The 22,797-nt window shown below is 39.2% G+C and overlaps 1 protein-coding gene across 1 annotated transcript; it reads right to left on the bottom strand.

The window, feature by feature from the left end:
• Window positions 1-71: 71 nt before the first annotated feature.
• Window positions 72-21,807, bottom strand: LOC113513091 (DNA damage-binding protein 1). The gene is made up of 23 exons (XM_052900482.1): window positions 21,625-21,807; window positions 20,501-20,649; window positions 19,533-19,798; window positions 18,950-19,049; window positions 17,882-17,987; window positions 16,979-17,061; window positions 16,243-16,396; window positions 15,028-15,249; window positions 14,362-14,524; window positions 12,613-12,721; window positions 11,552-11,736; window positions 9,893-10,044; window positions 9,335-9,506; window positions 8,758-8,901; window positions 7,597-7,720; window positions 6,701-6,959; window positions 5,225-5,358; window positions 4,199-4,324; window positions 3,926-4,075; window positions 3,184-3,314; window positions 1,503-1,669; window positions 932-1,158; window positions 72-198 (listed from the first exon to the last, which is right to left on the bottom strand). The coding sequence occupies exons 1-23, from the start codon at window positions 21,683-21,685 to the stop codon at window positions 115-117; spliced, it is 3,468 nt and encodes a 1,155-aa protein (XP_052756442.1). The 5' UTR covers window positions 21,686-21,807; the 3' UTR covers window positions 72-114.
• Window positions 21,808-22,797: the final 990 nt, after the last annotated feature.

The raw sequence follows: 22,797 nt of genomic DNA, 5'->3' as shown, positions 1-22,797 counted from the left end.
ATTATAAATTGCAAATTTTGCGTGTATGTTGTTTGTTGTGAAGATGATGGGTTATGCAATCAAAACAAGTATGAAGTACGTAAAGTATTTATTATATGAAACAATTATATCGCTCTAGTGTATTCTCGTAAGGTCTTCTACTATCTTTATAAGGTCGTCTACAGTCGCGTCCCGCTTCATTCCGCCGCCATCATCGATCTGGAATAGAATAACATTCGTGTCGAATTTTATTTACGAAGGTATTGCGTACAAAAATAGTACATTACTGCAGCGGCCAGCAACTGAGGCATTGATGGACAAACGTGCAAATGTGGGCCGAGGCATAGCCGAGGCACACATACGTGACTCCATCAATGCCTAGTTGTGGCCAAAGCTTGTCTAGTACTTTTCTCAAACAATGCGCGGAAATCAAAAACACAATTTTACTTTTTAAGTTCAATGACAATTAACAATAATAATTTTTCACGCGCCATAATGTTCGTTTTTTTTCAATAAACAGCTTTCTATTTGTAAGCCAGTTCAAAATTTAAATAAAACCTTTTATTAGTTACCTCCTTGGTAGCCATGTTTCGAAGTAAAAGGTCATTCCATTTTTAAATTACAGGACAGATATGAGTTTACATAGTAATTTATCTGGCCGCAAAATACGACAGATATGGATTTTCATACAACTTTTGCCGGCCGCTGCCCGCATGTATCTGGCCAGTACGGCAATTTTGATTTATCTCGAAGAAGATTGTCAAAATAATGCTCACATTTCCAAGCATGTTTGAGAAAATAATATATAATACATCGCTATTTAGCAATAAAGCCACCCATTATTGTCTTAATTAAGCATTAATTTTGTTTGTATACATATTGTTAATCTATATCATTTATTGAAGGGAACAATAAAGAGTTTTCATTCATTCATTAAATTTAAACAACTAACCTGCAAGCCCTTGACCGTCTCTTGTTGCTTCTCCCGGGAGAGATCGAGGAAGCTTTCGATGAGGTCTCCGTCTATGAATCCCTCCGCGGGCTCCGTCTTAATGTCCGTGTTGAACGACCGCCAAAACACGTGCGTGATCTTGCCAACCGATTTTATCGTGTGGGTCAATCTTTCTTCTAGTTTGTGAAGGAATTCGTATAACTCTTGTGATAGTTGGACGACCAGGCCTGAAATATTGCATACCATTTGTCAAATGTGGCAACGCATGATAGATTTGCCAGTAGTTGCCACGTTTAGCAGGAGGTTCGGCAACTGCAGTTAGGCTTTAGAGATGTTTTAAGAGGGACACTGTTGCCTATCCTTCAACTATTAAGTTCCCGTAGTTGGCTTTTACGACACTCACGTGAAAGGAAGGGGTGACTTATTCTATGCCGGGACCGCACGGCCAATTTATACTAATTTTCATTAAATGGACGGGTCAGCTTCTTTGCCATGACATTATACACGGATGTGTATAATAATGTGGAGGCGTAGGATAATGACGATAACGATGTTGAGGCTGATGTCTCACAGATGGCGCCGGTGACGGTGGCCAGCAGCACGGGGTTGGAGACGGGCGCGGCGGTGTCGGCGTGCTGGCCCACCAGCGAGCCGAGCCGCATCACGTTCACCATGTCGCCCACGTTGAACTGGCCCAGGTAGCTCATCTGCTGCCGCTCCTCGTCCGTCGTCGCCGCGCTGCCGGAAATGAACCGACGCCAATCATATTATTATCAATTTTAGTGTATTTATTGTTTAAATTATTACTTTTCATGATGGTGACATTGTTGTTATACTGATTAGGGTTTTTTTTTATTCGGGCGGCTCGAATTATCGATAGTCAACGCCTTACTGTCCGGCTTGATCCACTGAAACTGCGCAGAGATGTTGCATCTCTGTGCATCTTCTACCGAATTTATCATGGGGAGTGTTCTGAGGAATTGTTCGGATTGATACCTGCTGCTGATTTTCACCACCGTACAACCCGCCACAAACTAAAGTTTCATCCCAATCATCTGGACGAGTGGCGGTCTTCCACCGTGCGTTTTTCAAGGCACTTTCTTCCACGCACAACCATTCTTTGGAATCAACTTCCAGCAGCAGTATTTCCGAACCGATACGACAACATAACCTTCAAGAAAAGAGTATATTCCTTTTTAAAAGGCCGGCAGCACACCTGCAATGCCGCTGGTGTTGTGGGTGATCATGGGCGGCGGTAGTCACTTACCATCAGGTGAGCCGCATGCTCGTTTGCCCCCTGTGTTGTAAAAAAAAAAAAAAAAAAAAAATACAACTTAGAATGGCAAACAAGCTGACGGCCCACCTGATGGAAAGTGGTAACCGTCGCCTATAGACATGAGCAATACCTTGGACATAACAGAGTATACTGTTTTGCCCATGATACCCCCATGCGTTGTCATTCCTGAGGACTCGGGTGTTATTCCTCTGTACCCTGTAAATTTACGCCATATCCCACCCTTCAAACCGAAACACAGCTGAGGGCCTACCATGAAATGTTTTCCGAAATTTCGGAGCCAAACGAAACACAAGTTTGATGTTAAAATTACATAATACATGCCGTTTGGAAATATTAAAAATGTTAAAATATTGTTCCTTTGGACTTTTATGATAGGATGTATGACGAAAGAAATGTTAAACTCCATTTATTGGTCTGATTTTGGTATAAACAAAAACACGAAATTGAGTCCGAAATTTCGGAATTTCAATTCATAGTAGACCCGCTGCTTTATGATTGAAACAAAAATGGGATAGAGGTACCCAAGCAAACGACTTTTGTACAAAGTCTTCCTCTGGTGTTGTTTATTGTTTTAATATACACAGTTTAACAAGCTATACGTTTTAATGTCGGCAACAGACTATACTTTTCATCACGCTACGATCAATAGGAGCAGAGCAGTGAAGGGAAATGTGTCTGTTACATCAAAACCACTGAACCGCGAGGAAGGACATAGGCTACTTATTTTACCAAAAACGACAGAAACGCGGACGAAGTCGCTGGCAATAGCTAGTCTAAAAATATAAATCTTTTTACATTAAAAAAAATTAAATGCTTTGATATAATGGCCCTTTAATAAGTATAGCTGTAATCTGCGGACCTGACCTTAGGGCGGGCACCAGACAATTGTAAAGTGCCCCCTCCCCCTCTAAACCACGTCTATCATCACAAAGCGGACAACACCAGCGGCACCAACCTGTCTTTCTGGCACACGAATATGTTGAAACTGTTCTCGGCGCCGAGGAACGTGTCGTCGTCCAGTATCTCGACGGCGGTCATCCAGTTGGGCGTGTAGTCGCGGGCGATCTCCTCGAAACTGCCCTCCATCTGAAAGGGAACAAATAAAATGCAACATTTTATTAAGAACTAGCTGTCAACGACCTTATTATTGTAGTATTTTTTTGCACGTTGTTTTGCGTAAATCAAGTCTCGTTTTCGATTCCCGGTTGGTTTTTTTTTTTATACAACTTAGGATGGCAAACAAGCTGAGGGCCCACCTGATGGAAAGTGGTAACCGTCGCCTATAGACATGAGCAGTACCATGGACATAACAGTGTATACTGTTTCGCCCATGATACCCCCCATGCGTTGCCATTCCTGAGGACTCAGTTGTTATTCCTCTGTAGTGACGGAAGGAATCACACCTAGATTTACCACGTATTTTTCTCTTTAACCCCATCTATTGGCAAAATATAGAGTTATTTTAAATACACATTTGGGATTTAAAGCGATGAAAAATCTATATACCTGCCTTTTTTATTGCCTACGTTAAAATTAACTAAAATATACATTGTAAAATAATTAAAAAAATATATAAATAAAGCCCTTTGAGGGGTAATTTTTTAAAATTTCTAATACTGGCTGCATTGACCCAAGTTAGCTTAATATGCAAATTTTTTTTAGTAGAACATTTCTATTGTAAAAGTTACTGAACTTACTTGTTTGTACTGTAGTAAAGACATGGATCGCATCAAATCGCCGACCAGTATGAAATCACCTTTGACCTTAAGGAACAGTGCAACTATGTTGTTAAAATGACTGCATTCTAGTCGTAGCTCTTTGTCTGATGTCCATTCGAACAGTCGCACCTGCAATGTACATGGTATTTTGTACAAACAGTTTATAGAAGGAAAGAAATATTTATTTTGTGTTAAATTTCACATACAATTACAAAAATATTTAACAATAAACAAAAATGAAATGTTACTGACCGTACTGTTTATAGACGCGAGTAACTTCCCGTTGAACTCAACGAGCGAGTAGCAAGCTCCCTTGATCTCCTTCTCGGCCACTTGCACCAGCTTCCCTTCAGACCAGTGGAACAACAATAATCTGCCCTGTTAAGTGAAAAGTCTGCTTTGAAACATCGAGAGTACGACAGACAGACACACAGAGATGATTATTTAATTACAAATATAAGATTCAACCTTAGATTATATAGATATAATGTCTCTATATAAACGCTTCGAGAAAAGCAGGTCAACTTTTTCATACAATTTTGCGTGATAAATAAGTGCTTCCTTTATAACTTCTATATTTATTTTGTTTTATAATTTTTGCATCTTTTTAATGTGTAAAACTCATTTAATACTCATACAACTTACAATGGCAAACAAGCTGACGGTCCACCTGATGGAAAGTGGTAACCATTATCTATAGACATGACTACCATGAATATAAATATTTAATAATTTAAATAAAATGAAGACGCATATACTACCCTGCATGGCTTGCACTCTTTAATTTCACTGCCATATCCTGCATTTTAAACTAAAACAGAGCCAAGCAAGTACAGCTGCTTGGTAGCAGAAACACGAATCAAATAAAAACAATCGTGAAGACTAATTTTGTACAAAGTCTACTTTGGCATTTGGTGCTTGCTCTCCGCCTACTCTTAAGAGAATTAACGTAAACATAGTATATTATTATGTGAGTGCGTAATAAGTGCGGTGACTAGTGAGCGCTGTGAGCGGTGAGTACGAACGTAGTAGTACGTAGTGTCGAAAACAGTATGTAGTGAGTGATGGCTGAGTAGTGAGTGTGATGGCTGAGTAGTGAGTGTGATGGCTGAGTAGTGAGTGTGATGGCTGAGTAGTGAGTGTGATGGCTGAGTAGTGAGTGTGATGGCTGAGTAGTGAGTGTGATGAGTATGTAGTCTGTGCGTGTGTGTGTGAGTGTGCAGCGTGAGTGTGTAGCGTGTGTGAGTGTGCAGCGTGAGTGTGAGTGCGGTGAATGACCTGCTTGGGCTCGGACTCTTCCGGGTTGAGTATGGCGGTGCCGACGGCATAGTAATGGTTGGGGTCGTCACCCAGCCGGCACGACACCAGCGACATCGCAAACTCGTACGACGTAAGCTGGTGCGAGTGGAGCACTGCAATCAAGGTGAAATAATAAGTATGTCTGAAGTTTAAGATTTTATAATCTTAAACATTTGTCAGGCAGACTAGTTACCTGGTTTGAAAACGTGATCACTTTTTGTTCCAGTAATTGCAATAAGAATTGTGATGATTGGTACAAAATAAGTGAAGTAGTCGCGTAGCATACTTTTTTTTTAATGGATGATAATAGAATGGTAACCCCACCCGCACTATCGGTATACACCGGCGGGGCACCAGCGAAGGATGATAGGTGAGGATGAAGCAGGTCAGTTAGCCCATCGTGACGAATTCAACAAGAATTGTTCACGATGGTTTCCAGGGGGCAATCACGTGGAGGTTGACCTAATAAGGCGTATTGTTAGCAAATGGGCCGGCAAACTCCATTGCTAACAATCCTTCCCCCCCCCCCCCCATATGACTGTAACTATCATAAAAATAATGTAAAATGCATTGCCATCTACACGTACGTAGTTACAAGTAGAAAACAATAGAGAATCGTTCATTTTGTAATAACCCGTCTACGTAGTCAAACCGCGACTAATAGCGGTCATATGGCTGTACATAGCTGCACCTATTACGCTGAACTTATAACGTAGTTATTTATTATGTATTCATTTATTGAAGTGAACTGTTAAATAAATCTACTAATGTGGCACTGATATTGGTTTTGCTATTTTTTTTAACAGGATTTTGACATAAAATTGTTTCTTATTTCATTTCAATTTAAAATACATAATAAATTGTCAGTTTACTTAATGGAAAGTGGTGATTGTTGTCTATAGACATGAATAGTGCCATCATGGACATCACAGAGTATATGAAATATACCATATTTATGGTATTTTTCATGTATTGCCATTTTTGGGGACTATGGAGTTAATATTCCCATATACTGTAACTTAACTGTCATATATCTATTTTTAAACTGAAATAGCGACACAGTGGCAAGACAATGGTATCTCTGCAGATGGCTTTTGTAATCTCTATTATTTTTTTATTCTTGCCAAGTATGTGTACATAACATTATATGGTTGAATGATTGCTTGGGTACCTCTGTCCCATTCGTGTTTCAACCGTAAAGCAGTTGTGTTTGCATGGCTGTGTTTCGGTTTGAAGGGTGCAATATGGCAGTGAATTTATAGGGTACAGAAAAATAACACCCGAGTCCTCAGGAATGGCAACGCATGGGGGGTATCATGGGCGAAACAGTACACTCTGTTATGTCCATGATACTGCGCATGTCTATAGGCGACGGTCACCACTTTCTATCAAGTGGACCGTCAGCTTGTTTGCCATTCTAAGTTGTATAGAAAAAAAAAAGAGATGGCGCGGTACCTTCGAAGGTGTGCTGGTCGACGACGAGCAGGTTGTGCACCTCCAGGTCGAGTGCGTTGGGCGCGTGCTTGGGCTGCTGCGGCGCCGCGCCGCTGCAGCTCGCCGCCGCCGTGGACGCGCTGCCTCGCGCCGCCACCACGCCGCCGCCGCCGCCTACACCAGCACCACCGCCGCCACCCGCCGCCGCCTCGCCCGCCGCCTCGCCGCCGCCGCCGCACCACTCCACCTTGTCCACGCGCATCGTCAGCAGGCCAAACGTCTGCGTACAAAATTACAACCGTCCATTTCAATATTCAAACATTTTAGAGGTGTCAGGTAAAAAAAAAACAAGACATGTGTTTGTTATGTATTGCCTATTACTTATAAGATATATAGAATAAATGATACTTTTAAGTTTTTTATCTAATACAAACACTATCAAATTTTCTATTCTATGTCTAATGGTGAAAATCTGTAAATGAGTTTATTATTATTATATTACCATTATTTTTATGCAAATAAGCCTTAATTTTCCTGTTATAAATAAATGAATAACATGATAATAAAAGAAAAATCTCAAACAGAAATACAAAAAAAAATATATTTTAATTTTAAGGAAACACGATAACTTTATAATAAGTTAATATCTACACTAACATAATAAAACAAGCATGTTAAATTATAACGCACTAATCTTTAAACCTAAACCAATCGAATAAATTGAGCAATAGACGAAAAGGAAGACTGAGGAATAATTACACGGGATAGATAAAAGAAACACTAGATGTCATGTTGTATAGGGAGGTATGGATATGGCGTGGGATAGAGCTGGCTGGAAGAAGATGCATGGATTAGTTGTACCGACAAGAGGAAACTCTTAAATGGAAAGAAGAAGAAAGTGATGAGGCGGTAGGTACCTGCGACGCCTCCTGGTAGGCGATCCTGCGCGGCGTCTCGCCCAGCGGCACGGTGCGGATGTGCAACTTCTGTATCTCGTCGATGGTGCCGATGGTCACCGTGCTGTCTGTCGCTAGCGCCAAACTACACATTTAAATTATTATAATTTTTTAAATTTTACAAAATTCACATTTCCCCTCTTAAGGAGAGGAGATGGCAACTAACCCCCGGCAGAAGCACAGTCGGCCGGGGTTCAGGGCCCCAGGGAGAGAAACCGGCGTACAATGCGGGCAGAATCTAAAAGCACTGCTTTCTGCATCTTTCCCGGAAGTGAGCCGCCTCGGAATCCCAACCGTCTGAGATGTCGTTCCAGACCAGTGGGGATAAGACGTCACCCCCCACATTTCGGTCACCTCGTGAGCCAGGTCGAGATATTTTCTCGTTCTATTATAATTATTATTTATACATTACTGTACACAAAGATGTACATAGTTATAATTTATCTATATTAATACTAATATTACGAAACCATATTTTTATATTTTATCTTTAATTGTATATTTTAAAAAGTGTATATAATGCGATTGTATAAACTCATTTGTTAATTTACGTGTGTCATAAATGGCTCAAATAAAAAGGTTATCTATCTATCTATTATAAAATGATAAAGTTTGCGAGTTTGAATGTTCAGGGTAACCTTCGGTACAATTGAGTCGATTTTGAAAATTCTTTCACTGTTATAAAGGTATATCCTATATATTCATATCTATAGCGTTCATACGCTATAGACTACCGTTTGTTTGTGTAAGTATATAAATATACTTTTTTATTCAATGATACTGTAGGCGACGGTTACCACTTTCCAACAGGTGGGCTGTCAGCTTGTCTGCCATTCTAAGTTGCATTAAAAAAAAAGTTCTCAATGAAGATTTTTTTTTACAACCCAGGGGGCAAACGAGCATGCGGCTCACCTGGTGGTAAGTGACTACCGCCGCCCATGATCAACCACAACACCAGCGGCATTGCAGATGTGCTGCCGGCCTTTTAAAAAATGAATATACTCTTTTCTTGAAGGTTATGTTGGACTCAAAATGTTAAACAACAAACAACTGGACATGTTACGCCGACACCAAATAATTGAGATAAGAGCAGAAGGATGATGATGATGTGCATGTACCCACCTGTCCGGGTACGCGAGCGCGTTCAGCGAGCACATGTGGGTCACCTCCTTGAGGTTCACGTTGGAGAAGACCAACTTGTGGTTCGATGAGAATATCACCGTTGGACGGTCCGAGCATGCAAATATGTTTGTTGTGGACAGAGATCTGTTGAATTACATAATTTTTATTAATTATTAAATAAATACATTATTAAACTAAAATTTTGCTTACATTATGTTCATTGCTGAACATAAGCCTCCCCCTTGGTGGGTTTTGCCAGTAGATGCCATGCTTAGCGTCTGCCAATGCTGTTGTGTAAATCCAGACGGGTTGACAACCACATTTAAGGTTTGGAGATGTTTTAAGAGGAACGCTGCTGCCCATTCCTCGTCCTCCCTTAGCTATCTCTTATGACACCCACGGAAAAGCCACCTGCCTATGCCGGGACCACACAGTAATAGTGTCTCCATACAAATGCTTCGCCAAAAACAGGTAATTTTTTTTATCCATGTGTGCGTGAATAGGGTTGCCATATTGTACATTTATTAATTAGTATATAAGAGAAATTATATCGTATTATAAAAAAAAAAAAAATTACCGGAAGCTGCGCAACACGGTGGGTTGAGTGCCGAGCGTGACGCGTTTCCGGCAGGCGAGCGCGCCGGTCTGCTGGTCCACAGTGAAGTAGAACATGGAGCCGTCGCCTAATGCACACAGCAGGTAACACACGCCCTCTAGTACGCAGATCAGCAGCGACCGCGGTATTATTTCTATATATACATAAAAAAATCATTATATTTTGTAATTTAACATTTTGTAATTCTTTGAGACGTGTATACTTCGACATACTTGTTTGCTCTTTATGCTATAAAAGGGACTGAAACCGTAATTTCGGTTTCAAAGAACCTAAACCAAGGCACATGTGAACCCAAAAAACTCACTTTAAAAGCAAATTGTGGTAGCATTTATCACTTTGTAACCATAATTATTTACTGTGATTTAATTATTATCCAATATTAATCAATACAATAATTACAGACTGCCTGCTCGAAGGACCACAATCTACGTCCGTACATTGTGGTCCCTCGAGCCGGATTGATTAAGTCATTTCACGTTAGTTTTCCTGAATATAAACACACAATAACAGAATACTTACCACCAGATAATTTCTCGATATGCAGTGGCCGTAGGTCTGGTAATTTTAGTACTCTGATCGAAATGTCGGTCCATAGACCGACACCGAGTAGCGCTTCGTCACCGCCTGGGCCAAGATCTAGACAGGCTACTTCTTCATCCATGCATACTTCACTGTACAAATTGAAAGATAGCGTTAAAGTATATCGTGTTTAGAAGTTTCGACTTGTCAGTGGCATATTGTGTGAGCTTAGATTATATAGATAGTGTCTCCGTATTATTATATAACTAGTATTGTAGTTTTTATAAATTTTCTTAATAATAATTATATATTATGAATACGCATGTCGTGGCGGCCTTTAATTGAGGCAGCATTTTATAATGTAACCACATTATCATAAATTTTAAGTAGATATAAATATATGCTTTGTTGGTTGTCCTTAAATAAATAAATAAATAAATGCTTCATGAAAAGCGGGTCAACTTTTTCATACAAATCTGCGCGATAAATAGTATGAGTCATACCTTTATAATTTTAATATTTATTCTGTTTTATAAATTCTGCACCTTTTTAATGTGTAGACACAAATTTTATTTATTATGGTAGAGCTACGCTGTATAATTTGACAATTAGCTGACAAAAAGATGACCCGTTTTTGAGGCTCGATGTTTTTTCTATCTATATTAATTTAAGCGTGTGAGATACATAAATTACAAGTGCCAAATTCATGCGTGTGCGTGTGCGTCTGAATGCGTGCGCGTGCGTGAGTGCGTGTGTGAGCGTACATGTGAGTGCGTATGAGCACGTGTGTCGGTGTGCGTGTGAGTGCGTGGCGTACGTATATGAGTGCAGGCGTGCGCGTGCATGTATGTATGTATGCGTATGCGTGTATGTGTCTGTGTATGTGTGCGTGCGTGCGTGCGTGCGTGTGTCTGTGTTGTGTAGCGGCGCACACGGCGCGCGCGGCGCCGCACGCCACCACCGACACGCCGCGCGCGCCGTGTGCGTGCGTGTGTCAGTATGTGTGTATGTGTGTATGTGTACTCACGCGAGCAGCTCGAGCGCGGCGCGGCGCACGGCGAGCAGGTAGAGGCGCGGGCCGGCGGCGCACACGGCGCGCGCGGCGCCGCACGCCACCACCGACACGCCGCGCGCGCCGTGTGCGTGCGTGTGTCAGTATGTGTGTATGTGTGTATGTGTACTCACGCGAGCAGCTCGAGCGCGGCGCGGCGCACGGCGAGCAGGTAGAGGCGCGGGCCGGCGGCGCACACGGCGCGCGCGGCGCCGCACGCCACCACCGACACGCCGCGCGCGCCGTGTGCGTGCGTGTGTCAGTATGTGTGTATGTGTGTATGTGTACTCACGCGAGCAGCTCGAGCGCGGCGCGGCGCACGGCGAGCAGGTAGAGGCGCGGGCCGGCGGCGCACACGGCGCGCGCGGCGCCGCACGCCACCACCGACACGCCGCGCGCGCCGTGTGCGTGCGTGTGTCAGTATGTGTGTATGTGTGTATGTGTACTCACGCGAGCAGCTCGAGCGCGGCGCGGCGCACGGCGAGCAGGTAGAGGCGCGGGCCGGCGGCGCACACGGCGCGCGCGGCGCCGCACGCCACCACCGACACGCCGCGCGCGCCGTGTGCGTGCGTGTGTCAGTATGTGTGTATGTGTGTATGTGTACTCACGCGAGCAGCTCGAGCGCGGCGCGGCGCACGGCGAGCAGGTAGAGGCGCGGGCCGGCGGCGCACACGGCGCGCGCGGCGCCGCACGCCACCACCGACACGCCGCGCGCGCCGCCCACGCGCCACTGCGCCGCCAGCGCCCAGCCGTCCGGCCCGCGCGCCACCAGCCGCACGCCCTCGTCCGTCACCTGCGTCCGCCGAGCGCGCACACGTTACACCCGCCACCATACACGAACACGTCGCATAGCAACAAGTTTGCTTGCTTGCTTACTTACTTACACAGGTTATTACAAAATGAACGACTCTCTATTGTTTTCCACTTGTAGCTACGTACGTGCAGATGGCACTGCATTTTACATTATTTTTATAATAGTTACAGTCATGATTATTTTTTAATGGGTGATACTAGAATGGTAACCCCGCCTGCGCTATCGGTATATGCTGGCAGGGCACCATTGTGAAGAATTTCACGAAAATTAACCACGATGGTTTCCAAGGGGAACCGCGTGGAGATCGCCCTGATAGGGTACATTACTAGCAACGAAGCTGTTAGACCTCATTGCTAACGATTCCTTTCCTCCCGCAATTTTTGGTTACACTCGTGAAAGGTTACTTATTACATCGATGTAAAACAACGGGATGCTCACATTCATCGTCTGTTCAATTGCCGATGATCAATCGATGATCTTCAGTCAAAGAAAGTTCGACCACGTCGCATTGCAGTGTGTGATCTATTGTGACACGCCACATTCGGTGGACGGTCCGAGCTGACTGTTGGCACTAAAACATATTTATTCGACCGAAGATATCTGCCCTGGGTCTGACGCCGAGTGACTCATTCCAACTCACGGACTCGCTAGCGATGCCGATTCCATCGACGAATTCGCTTGCCACTTGTCTAGAGGGCCTGGTCACCAATCTTAGGCGAACGAAATTTAGGTCATGATGCCTAAATGTTGAGGTAGGTATGGCCTATTTCAACATTTTGGTCCTTCGAGCTGGATGAGCCAGCGCTATCAACTACCTATGTAATTATACATATTTGAAACAAATTAGTAACTCACCTGTATTAGCTGATCATGACACACGTTCCCAGTGAAGAATGTCTGTCGATCTGATACGAAACCCTTGATCTCTGTCTCTTCTACTTCCTCTCCATTCAGAGTCAGCACTCTATACATAGATAAATTCAATGTTATCAGACAACACTTTTAACATAAAATATTTTAAAGTAAATTTGATGAACGTCATATGTTTTATTCAAGTGGTTTTTTTTTACAAGATGATGTTTCATTTTAAAGGGAATAGTAATTAAAAAAAAACCTAGAACACAATCATTTGTAGCTGACCCGAAAATTTTTGTTAAATTAGCCTTCTATAAGGTAATTTTTTCTTATCGGGAATACAACTATCCTATTAGTAAATTTTAATGTGAATGAGCATCATGATATGGGGTTTTTATTGTATATATCGACGGTTGAAAGGCAAAATTGACTAAGCGACAAAAATACCTAAATTGAGTTTTATATATCATTCGAATCGCCTGATTTTTCTGCGTCGATTGGTCTAGGTTTTAAAATTCTACGATAATTTTTTTGTCGGTTAAGTACTGTGTGATTTTGGCCAAATTTACAATTTTATGTTTACTTAGCGACAAAAAAAATGTCATTTAAAGAATATTTATTACTTACGCCATTTTAAAAGTTGAAATATGGATTTATTTAATTTTTCATATCTTTGCTTTCACTTTTGTTTGCAAGTAGGAATTTTTACTTGTTATGAAATTTCGTTTTTATCTATTTTAGTATATTGTACCTATTTAAAAAAAATATAAATAATTTGGTTATGTAATTTCACCTGATGTAATATTTTGTGATATTGCAATTTATATAATTCAATTAAAAATAAAATTAAAGTAAATTATACCTTAGATATTTTTACCTGTATAAAAATATGTTTGCTTTTAGCTGTATATATTTTTACTGCATATATTTGACTCGTTAAAATAAGTACGAATGGCGCTTATATAAATTTACCTGTACGCGAAATAGAAAATGTGTATGTGTTTATTAGCATTACAAGCACGATGAAACTCTAAATCAGACATTAAAGATTGCTATTTTAATAATAATTTTAATAAAACACCAGATAATCTATTATAATTCTAACAAACATTTATTATTTTTAATAGACGAAAATTAAAGACATAGGTTTTAGAAAACTTATGTAAAAGCAAAATTAGTCTTGTTTTATTGTGAATATTTTTTGTTAATTTTATAGTATTATTTATAGCTATTACATTATAAATAATTAAAAATGATTAGTTGAAAATCAGTTTGGGATAATTTTAGGAAAATTTATTAACTAAAGATACATATTCTGCTAACACAACAATCATACAAGAACTTACCTAGACAATTTTACTTGATTTTGTTCAATCTAATATACGTCTTTATATAATTGTACTTGTAAGGAGATTTAGATGAATCAGGATAACGATATTTTTACTCGTTTCTGTTAACTTTTTAGATAAATTTATATAATTTTACCTGTAACCAAATCTAGGTATTTTTTATCTAACCGACATAAAATACTTTAAATTTTAGTCCGAGATAACTTTCTTTGATATCAAAAAATAACAAAAAAAATATATTTTCCGTAACTGTCAAAATTATTTCGATATGTCAATCAGGTAAATAGTTATGATTTTTTTTTTGAAAAATTTCAACTTTAAACCACTCTCCTGTAAAATTTATTAAATGTCGCTTAGTTAAGGTTGCCTTTCAACCGTCGATATGTATTAGGACACTGACCTGGTCTGCCCTACGAAGGACAGCACGAGCGTGTCGTGATGCGTGCCGCCGGGCGCGAGTGTGAGCGCCCACATGCCCTTGATGCCGGGCAGGTCGATCGACGCCTGCTCCTGGATGCCGATCCCGTTACGGATTATACGCAGCGAGCCCATTTTGAATGCCCCTGCACACAACATGGTGAAATGATGATACGCCACTTATGGCTACGTCCAGCAGTTTACTAGAGAAAATAACGTCTAAGCACCAAATTGCATATAACAGTATTTGTCACTATATATATACATATGTGCATAAGTGATGCTTGTAATATAGATTACGATCAAGAATACAAGAAAAGTCCGGCTCGAAGGACCAGGTACGTCTGTACATTTTTTGCCATTTTAAATGTCTGTACTATTTATTTGAGCTCAAGAGTAGGCAATGAGTTAGTCCAGATCGACGATCTATATTTTGGCGATGGACATAGAGATAGCAAAAGCTCTCCATTGAAAGCACATAACGTTATTGTTACCGTACCATAAGCAAGTATTCCTACAGAGACCAAGCCACATGCGAGCGGTTGGACATTACAAACTGAGGCATGAATTCGCTTATAAAAATAACCTTACACTTGTCAGATATCTTAACCAATATGGGTACTTTACGTACTTGTAGCACTAAACTCACCCGAGCACGTGATGAGTTGGTTCTGTCCCTGTCGTTCAAGGTCGACGACGCACATGTCAACGATGGGCGCGAGGCTGGTGAAGCTTTCCATCGGCTGCACGTACTGTGTGGACTCGTCGCGGGACGCCGACAACCTGACTAGGGCAGAGTCTCCGAGCCGAGAGCCGATGAATACTACACCGTTGTCCAGATACGTCATGCACTCCGGTATGGGAATGTCGCCTGATATGGTAAATTTATTTGTAACAGAAAAACCAAGGCTTATTTACATAAAATTAGCGATAAAATAAGAAATAAAAAATTATATATTGCCCAGACTTTTTGTAGAGCAGGGCACTACCTCCTACACCAGGGTTTGTAACTCGAATCATGTTAAAATGTCTGAATGTATTTATATAAAGTTTGGTACACAAACAGCGCACACTCAGAAAAGACAATACTTTTTATCCTATTTTAGATGGGTCGGGCAAGAAGTTAAAATCAGTAATTGATTACAATTAGAATAAGTTAATTGATACTCAAATATTGTTTCTAAAATTTTTTATAAAACTTAGAATGACAAACAAGCTGACGGCCCACCTGATGGAAAATGGTAACCGTCGCCTACAGACATGAGCAGTACCATGGAAACTACAGAGTATACTGTTTCGTCCATGATACCCCCCATGCGTTGCCATTCCTGATTACTCAGGTGTTATTTCTCTGTACCCTGTAAATTCACGCCATAACCCACCCTTCAAACCGAAACAGCCATGCAAACAAAACTGCTTCACGGTTGAAACACGAATGGGTCAGAAGTCGCCAAGCAAACGACTTGTATAAAGTCTCCCTCTGGTATTGAACTAATTACTACAGTTAAGAAGTGTAAAGTATGAGTATTAAAACACCCAGTGAATCAAGCATAAAGTGCCAAAAATCAACATCAATATAATCGTATGGTACTTATTCAATTACCCTCATAATTGGCAAAAAAATTAATATATGCTGAACATAAGCCTCCCCCTAGGGGAGGTTTGCCAATAGTCGCCATACTTGGCAGAGGGATTGGCTACAGCAATTAGGCTTTGAAGATGTTTTAAGAGGGAAGCTGCTGCCGATCCCTCGCCCTCCCTTAGTCACTTATTATGACACCCACGGGAAAGGAAGGGGTGGCTTATTCTATGCCGGGACCACACGGGGAGTCACACTTCATGCCCATTAACAATTACTACTTACCTAATAATTCCACTTTCAGATCCTTAACAGCTTGCGTGCCATCAATTTTCTCCTGTAACTCCAGCAGTAACATGAACAGCCGACCAGCTATATCGCCCAGTAGGTACCGCAGTCCGCGGGTATCGACACGACAGTAGCAATTTATTGGGGTCAACTGTACAACCATAAAATAAAAGGTATTTTTCATTTGTAACCTCGGTAATAGACAATAATTATAGTGTATGCACGGTTTAAATGATTAACTCCGAACAGCTGTCTCACTGACATGTCTAAATGGAGTAATGCATCTCGAATTACCATGAAATTCGAAACATGCTAAAGGATTTAGACTTTTTTTCGGATTAGTTCTTCTTTACACTCAATTTCGGGTTTTTATTTTTTTGTTGTTGTATTGCATGCGTGTGCGTGCGTGCGTGCGTGCGTGCGTGAGTGTGTAAGTGCGCACGCAATGGGACATTGCAATGTAGGCATTGTATTGACCTTGAAAAAGAAATAAAGTCGAAACAAAAATCGGAAAAGACTAAAAGGAAATTTATAAAATCCCCGTTATACAAACACATAAACTCATATACACACACATATGCGCACGTAGTCACTTACACACATACACACACACACAGACATATTGTTAAAAATGAACATATATTTAAAAAATAATATTATTACTATTTGTTCTAGAATATTTAGCGCGAAAGTCTATATGATTTAAACTGAGAGTGTAAAAAAAAAAACAAACCTTTATCTGTGGTGGAGCAACGGCCACGTAACTCTGACCGTCGTGGTACACGATAGATTCTTGGCCAATCACAATAGCACCACCTGGGAAGAGAGAATGTTTAATAAATTTAAATGTTAGTCATAGAGTGAGGAGGAGTACAATATTTTTTTTTAATGGATGCTAATGAAATGGTGAGACCCGCCTGCGCTATCGGTATACACTGGAGGGGTACTAGTGACAGATGATAGATGAGCATGAAAAGGAGGTCAGTTAGCTCATTGTGACGAATGCACGAATCACAATGGTTTCTAGAGAGAACCAAGCAGAGGTCGAGTTGACCGGGCTTGCTAGCAATTCTACAAAGTCCACATTACTAATAATACTTTCCCCCGGAGTAAAATTTTTTTTTCAATGGTTGATAATGAAATGGTAACCCTGCCTGCGATATCAGTATACATTGGCAGGGCACTAGTAAGGGATGATAGGTGAGCATGAAAGCAGGTTATGACGAATGCAAGAAGTATTAATCACAATGGTTTCCAGAGAACCGCGTGGAGGTCAACCTGACAGGGCTTGCTAGCAATCGAGCCATTAGTTCACATTACTAACAATCCCTTTCCCCCTGGAGTACAATGTTAGACATTGTATATATTTTTTTTATTATTTAATTGGTGCAATATAGAGTAAATAAATATATTATTTGTTGCAATCATGGTTATGCAATAAAGTTATTATTATTATTTTTTAAATTTCTAGAAAATTCTCATCTCCCCTCTTAAGGAGAGGAGATGGCAAATTAACCCTCGGCAGAAGCACAGTCGGCCGGGGTTCAGGGCCCCAGGGAGAGAAATTATTATTATTATGATTAGCATGGGCAAAGCCGCTGGAAACAGCTAGTTTTATTATATCCAATAATCTCACCCAGAGGACTTGGCACAGGAATCAATATAGAAGCTTCTGTTTCCACATTATCTTGTCTCCACACAATTTTAATGAATTCTTTATCTCTTAAACTAATTTCATGTGTCTGAAATATACAATACAATTTTAAATACCAACATAACATTAAAAATTTACATATCAATTGATTCTTAACGTTTTTTTTTTATGCAACTTAGAATGGCAAACAAGCTGAAGGCACACCCGATGTAAAGTGGTAACCGTTGCCTATAGACACTAACTAACAGTGCCATAGACATGATAGAGTATACTGTTGCCCATGATACCATTCATGTGTTGCCAACTAAGGAGTAATGTTAGAGTGTTGCCATGTGGTCCCGACATAGAATGGACCACTCCATCCTTTCCCATGGGTGTCATAAAAGATTAAAGGAACTTAATGGTCGAACGATGTGCAGAAGCATCCCTTGTAGTGTGATAACTACTGGAAAAACCTTTGAAGGGTAAGACTTATGTTCAGCAATGGAAAGTTAACAGGTGATATGATGAAGGTGGCATAACCTCAGTACCCTGTAATTTCACTGGTATATTCCACCTTTCAAACAGAAACACAGCAAACAGGTGCCCAAGCAAAAGACTTTTATACAGTATACTTTTAACAGAGGGAGACTTTGTACAAAAGTCGATTGCTTGGGTACCTCTGTATCATTCATGTTTCTACTGTAAAGCAGTTGTGTTTGCATAGCTGTGTTTCGGTTTGAAGGGTGGAATATGGTGTGAATTTACAGGGTACAGAGGAATAACATATGAGTCCTCAGGAATGGTAATGCATGGGGGGTATCATGGGCGTAACAGTATACTCTGTTATGTCCATGGTACTGCTCATATCTATGGGCGACGGTTACCACTTTCCATCAGGTGGGCCATCAGCTTGTTTGCCATTCTAAGTTGTATAAAAAAAAATACAGTCTATCTCTGGCCTCCTGCTAGAGGAAAACCAAATACAGTATTTGGTTTTGTCATCCCTCTTACATAGATTTCTTGGTTTTTATACTAATGGTAATAATAATGTTAATTAATTCATCATACCTTAATATGTCTTCCATTTAAATCTTGGTGTATTAAAATTAATGTGGGATTGGAGCATCCATGCAAAAACTCTACATCGTAAACATTTAACTCTTCTAACCTGTAAAAACAGCACATATGTATGTATAATATATGTACATACAAATAAAGTGGCAAAGCTAATTTTTTTCTTCCAATAATCTTAATAATTTGAAATCTTTTAAAGTCACTGGATATTTCTTTAGTAATAACTTGAGCTAATGATGATGATAATAAATTATGAGAAAAAATTACAGATTAACATGTTATAAGAAAAAATTATAGAGGTAAACCCTTAAAATTGTAGTCAAAATTATTATATATATATACAGGCACACGCACACACACATTATATATATATAAATGTTGTGGATGTCTGTAATTGCTGTAAATGCAAGATGCAAGCCCTGTATATCAATTAAAATTAATTTCTGTATTTACACTGTTGATGTACCTTTTAAAATAAATAAATATACATTATATATTATATGGTTTCAAGTCTATAGGTGACATCAAAGCATTTAATTTGCTATTCCATGTTGCATAAAAACAGAATATAAATTACCTCAAACTAATAGCTTTCAATTCAGTGGAATCCTTATCCAGTGGTATGATTTTAAATAGTCCATCGTATAATCTCAATCCAATCACTCTAGCCTGTGGGTCTATCACAACTAAGATGCCATTTTCTGAGGGTTTCCCAATACGGTCGGCTACATTGCCATGAGCTCTTGTCACCACCTCTAATTCACCATTGCTGCCAGTCCTCCATTCCAATATCATAGCATTATAGCGAGCAGTTAATATGAATACTAAATCTTTGTCTTCATACTGAAATTTTAAATTGGGATTTATTAGGTTAAAAATTGTCCTTTCTTTCAGAGAATCAATCCAATTAATTTTCATCTATATTTGTTTCCAAACAATATTAGACTTTAAAATATATTTTATGTCTGTGTCATCAAATGAGTATGGGAGGGTAAGTCATAACATACATCAGAGATGTGGTAAATTTAAATAGACAATATTTAACCATGTTTAGTTGTGGCTATTCATGGACAGATAGGTTAGATTAAGTTTGGTTTGGCCAACATTAGTTGGTAAATATAAGGATTTTACAGCTACATATTTGATTTGGTGTATATGTTATTGTAAAAGTCTGTACATTGGATCTAATATACACCAAAGGATATATATACACCAAATCAAATATATGCAACAACATAGATAATATATTATTGGTTATTAAAAGTGTCATAAGTACACATTAACAGTAGCCACTTAAGAATAAGGATCCAAATGGTCCAGAAACTAGTCAAACTTTCTTGACCAAAGTACATGTAAGTTAAACGGGTAGTTATTAAATAAAAATAGATAATATTCTTACTAAGATGCAGTGTTACTTTTATCTAGATCTTCTAGAATAGAAAATAAGTTAAGTGTTTTTTTTTTAAATTTATTATATCACAAATTTCAACATTAAGGGATGATAAAATATTAAGATATAAAAGTCCAATGCCGATAGTTACTCACTGGAGGCCTGAACAGCTTCATTTTAGCCACTCTGCCATACAGCCCAATTTCTTTCATTGGCCGTAGACCTTCTGGAGTCACCAGGTACATCTCTAGGCGACATACCTTGGCCACAAGTAGATTTAGGTCCGTCGGTGATGTGAAATTTCCTAGAAAAAAACATTAGCATCCCATAATAGTAATAAACAAGTCCTCAAGACTCAAGAGCTAATTATATTGAATATCTACATTGTTTAGGGCATCTATATCACATGGGTATTTTCTATGTTATGACTTTCAATTGTTTATTATTTTTAGGCAACCATATTCATACACATAAGAATGTGACAACAAATATACAAGAACAACATGGTTTATCTTGTGTCACTCTTTTTTAATGGCAGCATAAATATGTTTAGGAATAGATTTGTTTGCCACTCGTTCAGAAGTAATTACTGTTTTTGGGCCTATAGTATTATTTAGTAGCCCAAAGATTTAGATATTTGTGAAGTATTGCATCAAATTGCACATCACATTTGATATTTTTTATAAATTCATAAACTTCTTCAGATAGACAGTCAATGGATATGTGATTACCTTGAAATAATCATCATCATAATTATATCAGCCATTATCTGTCTACCGTTCAACATAGACCTTCCCCATAGACTGCTATAAGGAACGGTTCTGAGCCATCTGTATCCACTCACTTCCTGCAAAGTATTTGAGGTCGTCACTTTAGTGGTGGGCTCGACCTACTCTGCGTTTGCTTGTACAGGGCCGCCACTCAAGAACCTTTTATCTCCATCGGTTTTCGGAAATATCATTGGCCTATATTCTTTGAGTTATGCAAATAGACAAATGTTGTATAGAAAACTAGACATAGCTATAAATGTGTAAAATGTTATTGAAAAAAAATTCATAAGACGCAGTTGTGGCTAAAGCAAACAGTGGGGGATGTTTTTCGTACTATTAAAAATACAACAAATTTGGCGAGTTGTACAATGTAAGGCTTTGTTATTTACTAATTCACTACATCAAACAATGCATCGGAGTATGCATTCGCAGAGTTAAAGTAAAATTATATAGATGTTCTATAATATAGTTAACCTACAAAGCACGAATAACAATTTGTTCGAATTTACCGGTAATACAAGCTGTGACAGCCGTCGGTTTCTGTGCAGTAACAACATAATGATAAGCCATGATGATAACTCACGAAGATTACACGATTACATCCAATTTAATAGAAAATTTGTAACTATTATTGTAACAAAACAAAAATCATAACCTGATAAATTATTGGCTCGCTTTTTATTTTTTTTTTTTTTTTTTTTTTAGTACGTTTGTTCCGTTTGGAACAGGCTAAGGTCGGAGACCATGCTGCCTAGTCTTCAAAAAGATAATTTGTCTGGAATTCGCTTTTTATTTTTGAATCTGTACGCAGAGTATAGAGTAATTATTGTCTTCATCCATAGAGCACATTTATTTTTCCTAATGACCTTTATAAACGATTAATAAATGGAACAAGCTCATTTCTATTCACCATCGATATTAATACTTGAAATATAATTACTTCGCTGCGAGCTTATTTTATTATAGTTCTTGAAAGAAACTGCTTGATCATCTATGGCACCTATTCCTAATTACTGTATTTGTTTCCTGATGAAGTTTCTATTAAAATGTTAGTATTATTTATTATCAATGAGCTATTGAGGCATGATGTCTATAAACAAGACTTTTATTATTTCATTATCATAGTTGTCAAATTAATGTAACGGCAAACAAAGAAGCTGAAAGTAAAACTATTTATTAGTTTGTAACAGGAAACTCAAGGTTTATTTATATAAAAATAACTATAAGATCTACTTAAAGAGGAGCCAGATGGATCATGTTCACCCTAAATTATTATCTGCCGATCCCAAGATATAAGCGAAGCTTAGTGCTGTTCGCGAAGATATATTTAACTTTTTGTTAAGAAAAGTAACTTTAAATACGCCAATGATAGTTTCATTTCTGTATTACAAAAGGTAATAGACACGTGAGCATGACTAGAACAATAGGTACTGTATTCAGAGGGATGAACGGAGCGAAGGGTTTGAACGAGCCAAAGATAAAATGTACTAAGATACCTATCAAAAGTCTCATGTGGAACATTCCTGGGGATTAAACATTTTTATCCTGCAGTTTTATTGCCATATTCCACCTATCAAATCGAAACACATAATGATTAGGTATTACGCATTATAATTAAGTACTTATTAGCTTATTGTTAGCTGTTTTGTTTTGGCTCATCCTACCTGAGTTCAGTTAGCCGA

This window comes from Galleria mellonella, unplaced genomic scaffold (assembly GCF_026898425.1).
Source record: "Galleria mellonella isolate WM207_F2 unplaced genomic scaffold, CSIRO_AGI_GalMel_v1 utg65, whole genome shotgun sequence".
Classification (NCBI taxonomy): Eukaryota; Metazoa; Arthropoda; class Insecta; order Lepidoptera; family Pyralidae; genus Galleria; species Galleria mellonella.
Note: the sequence above shows the minus strand (reverse complement) of the source record. Positions and strands in the feature narration are given on the sequence as shown.

Excerpts from the sequence above, each read along its gene's own strand:
- LOC113513091 (XM_052900482.1), bottom strand. The coding sequence starts at position 21,685 with ATGGCTTATCATTATGTTGTTACTGCACAGAAACCGACGGCTGTCACA. Across the intron at positions 19,799-20,500 it reads TGAAGCTGTTCAGGCCTCCA|TATGAAGACAAAGATTTAGT; the intron begins GTGAGTAACTAT and ends TTAAAATTTCAG. Across the intron at positions 10,045-11,551 it reads GCCGCGCTCGAGCTGCTCGC|TGAAGTATGCATGGATGAAG; the intron begins GTGAGTACACAT and ends CAATTTGTACAG.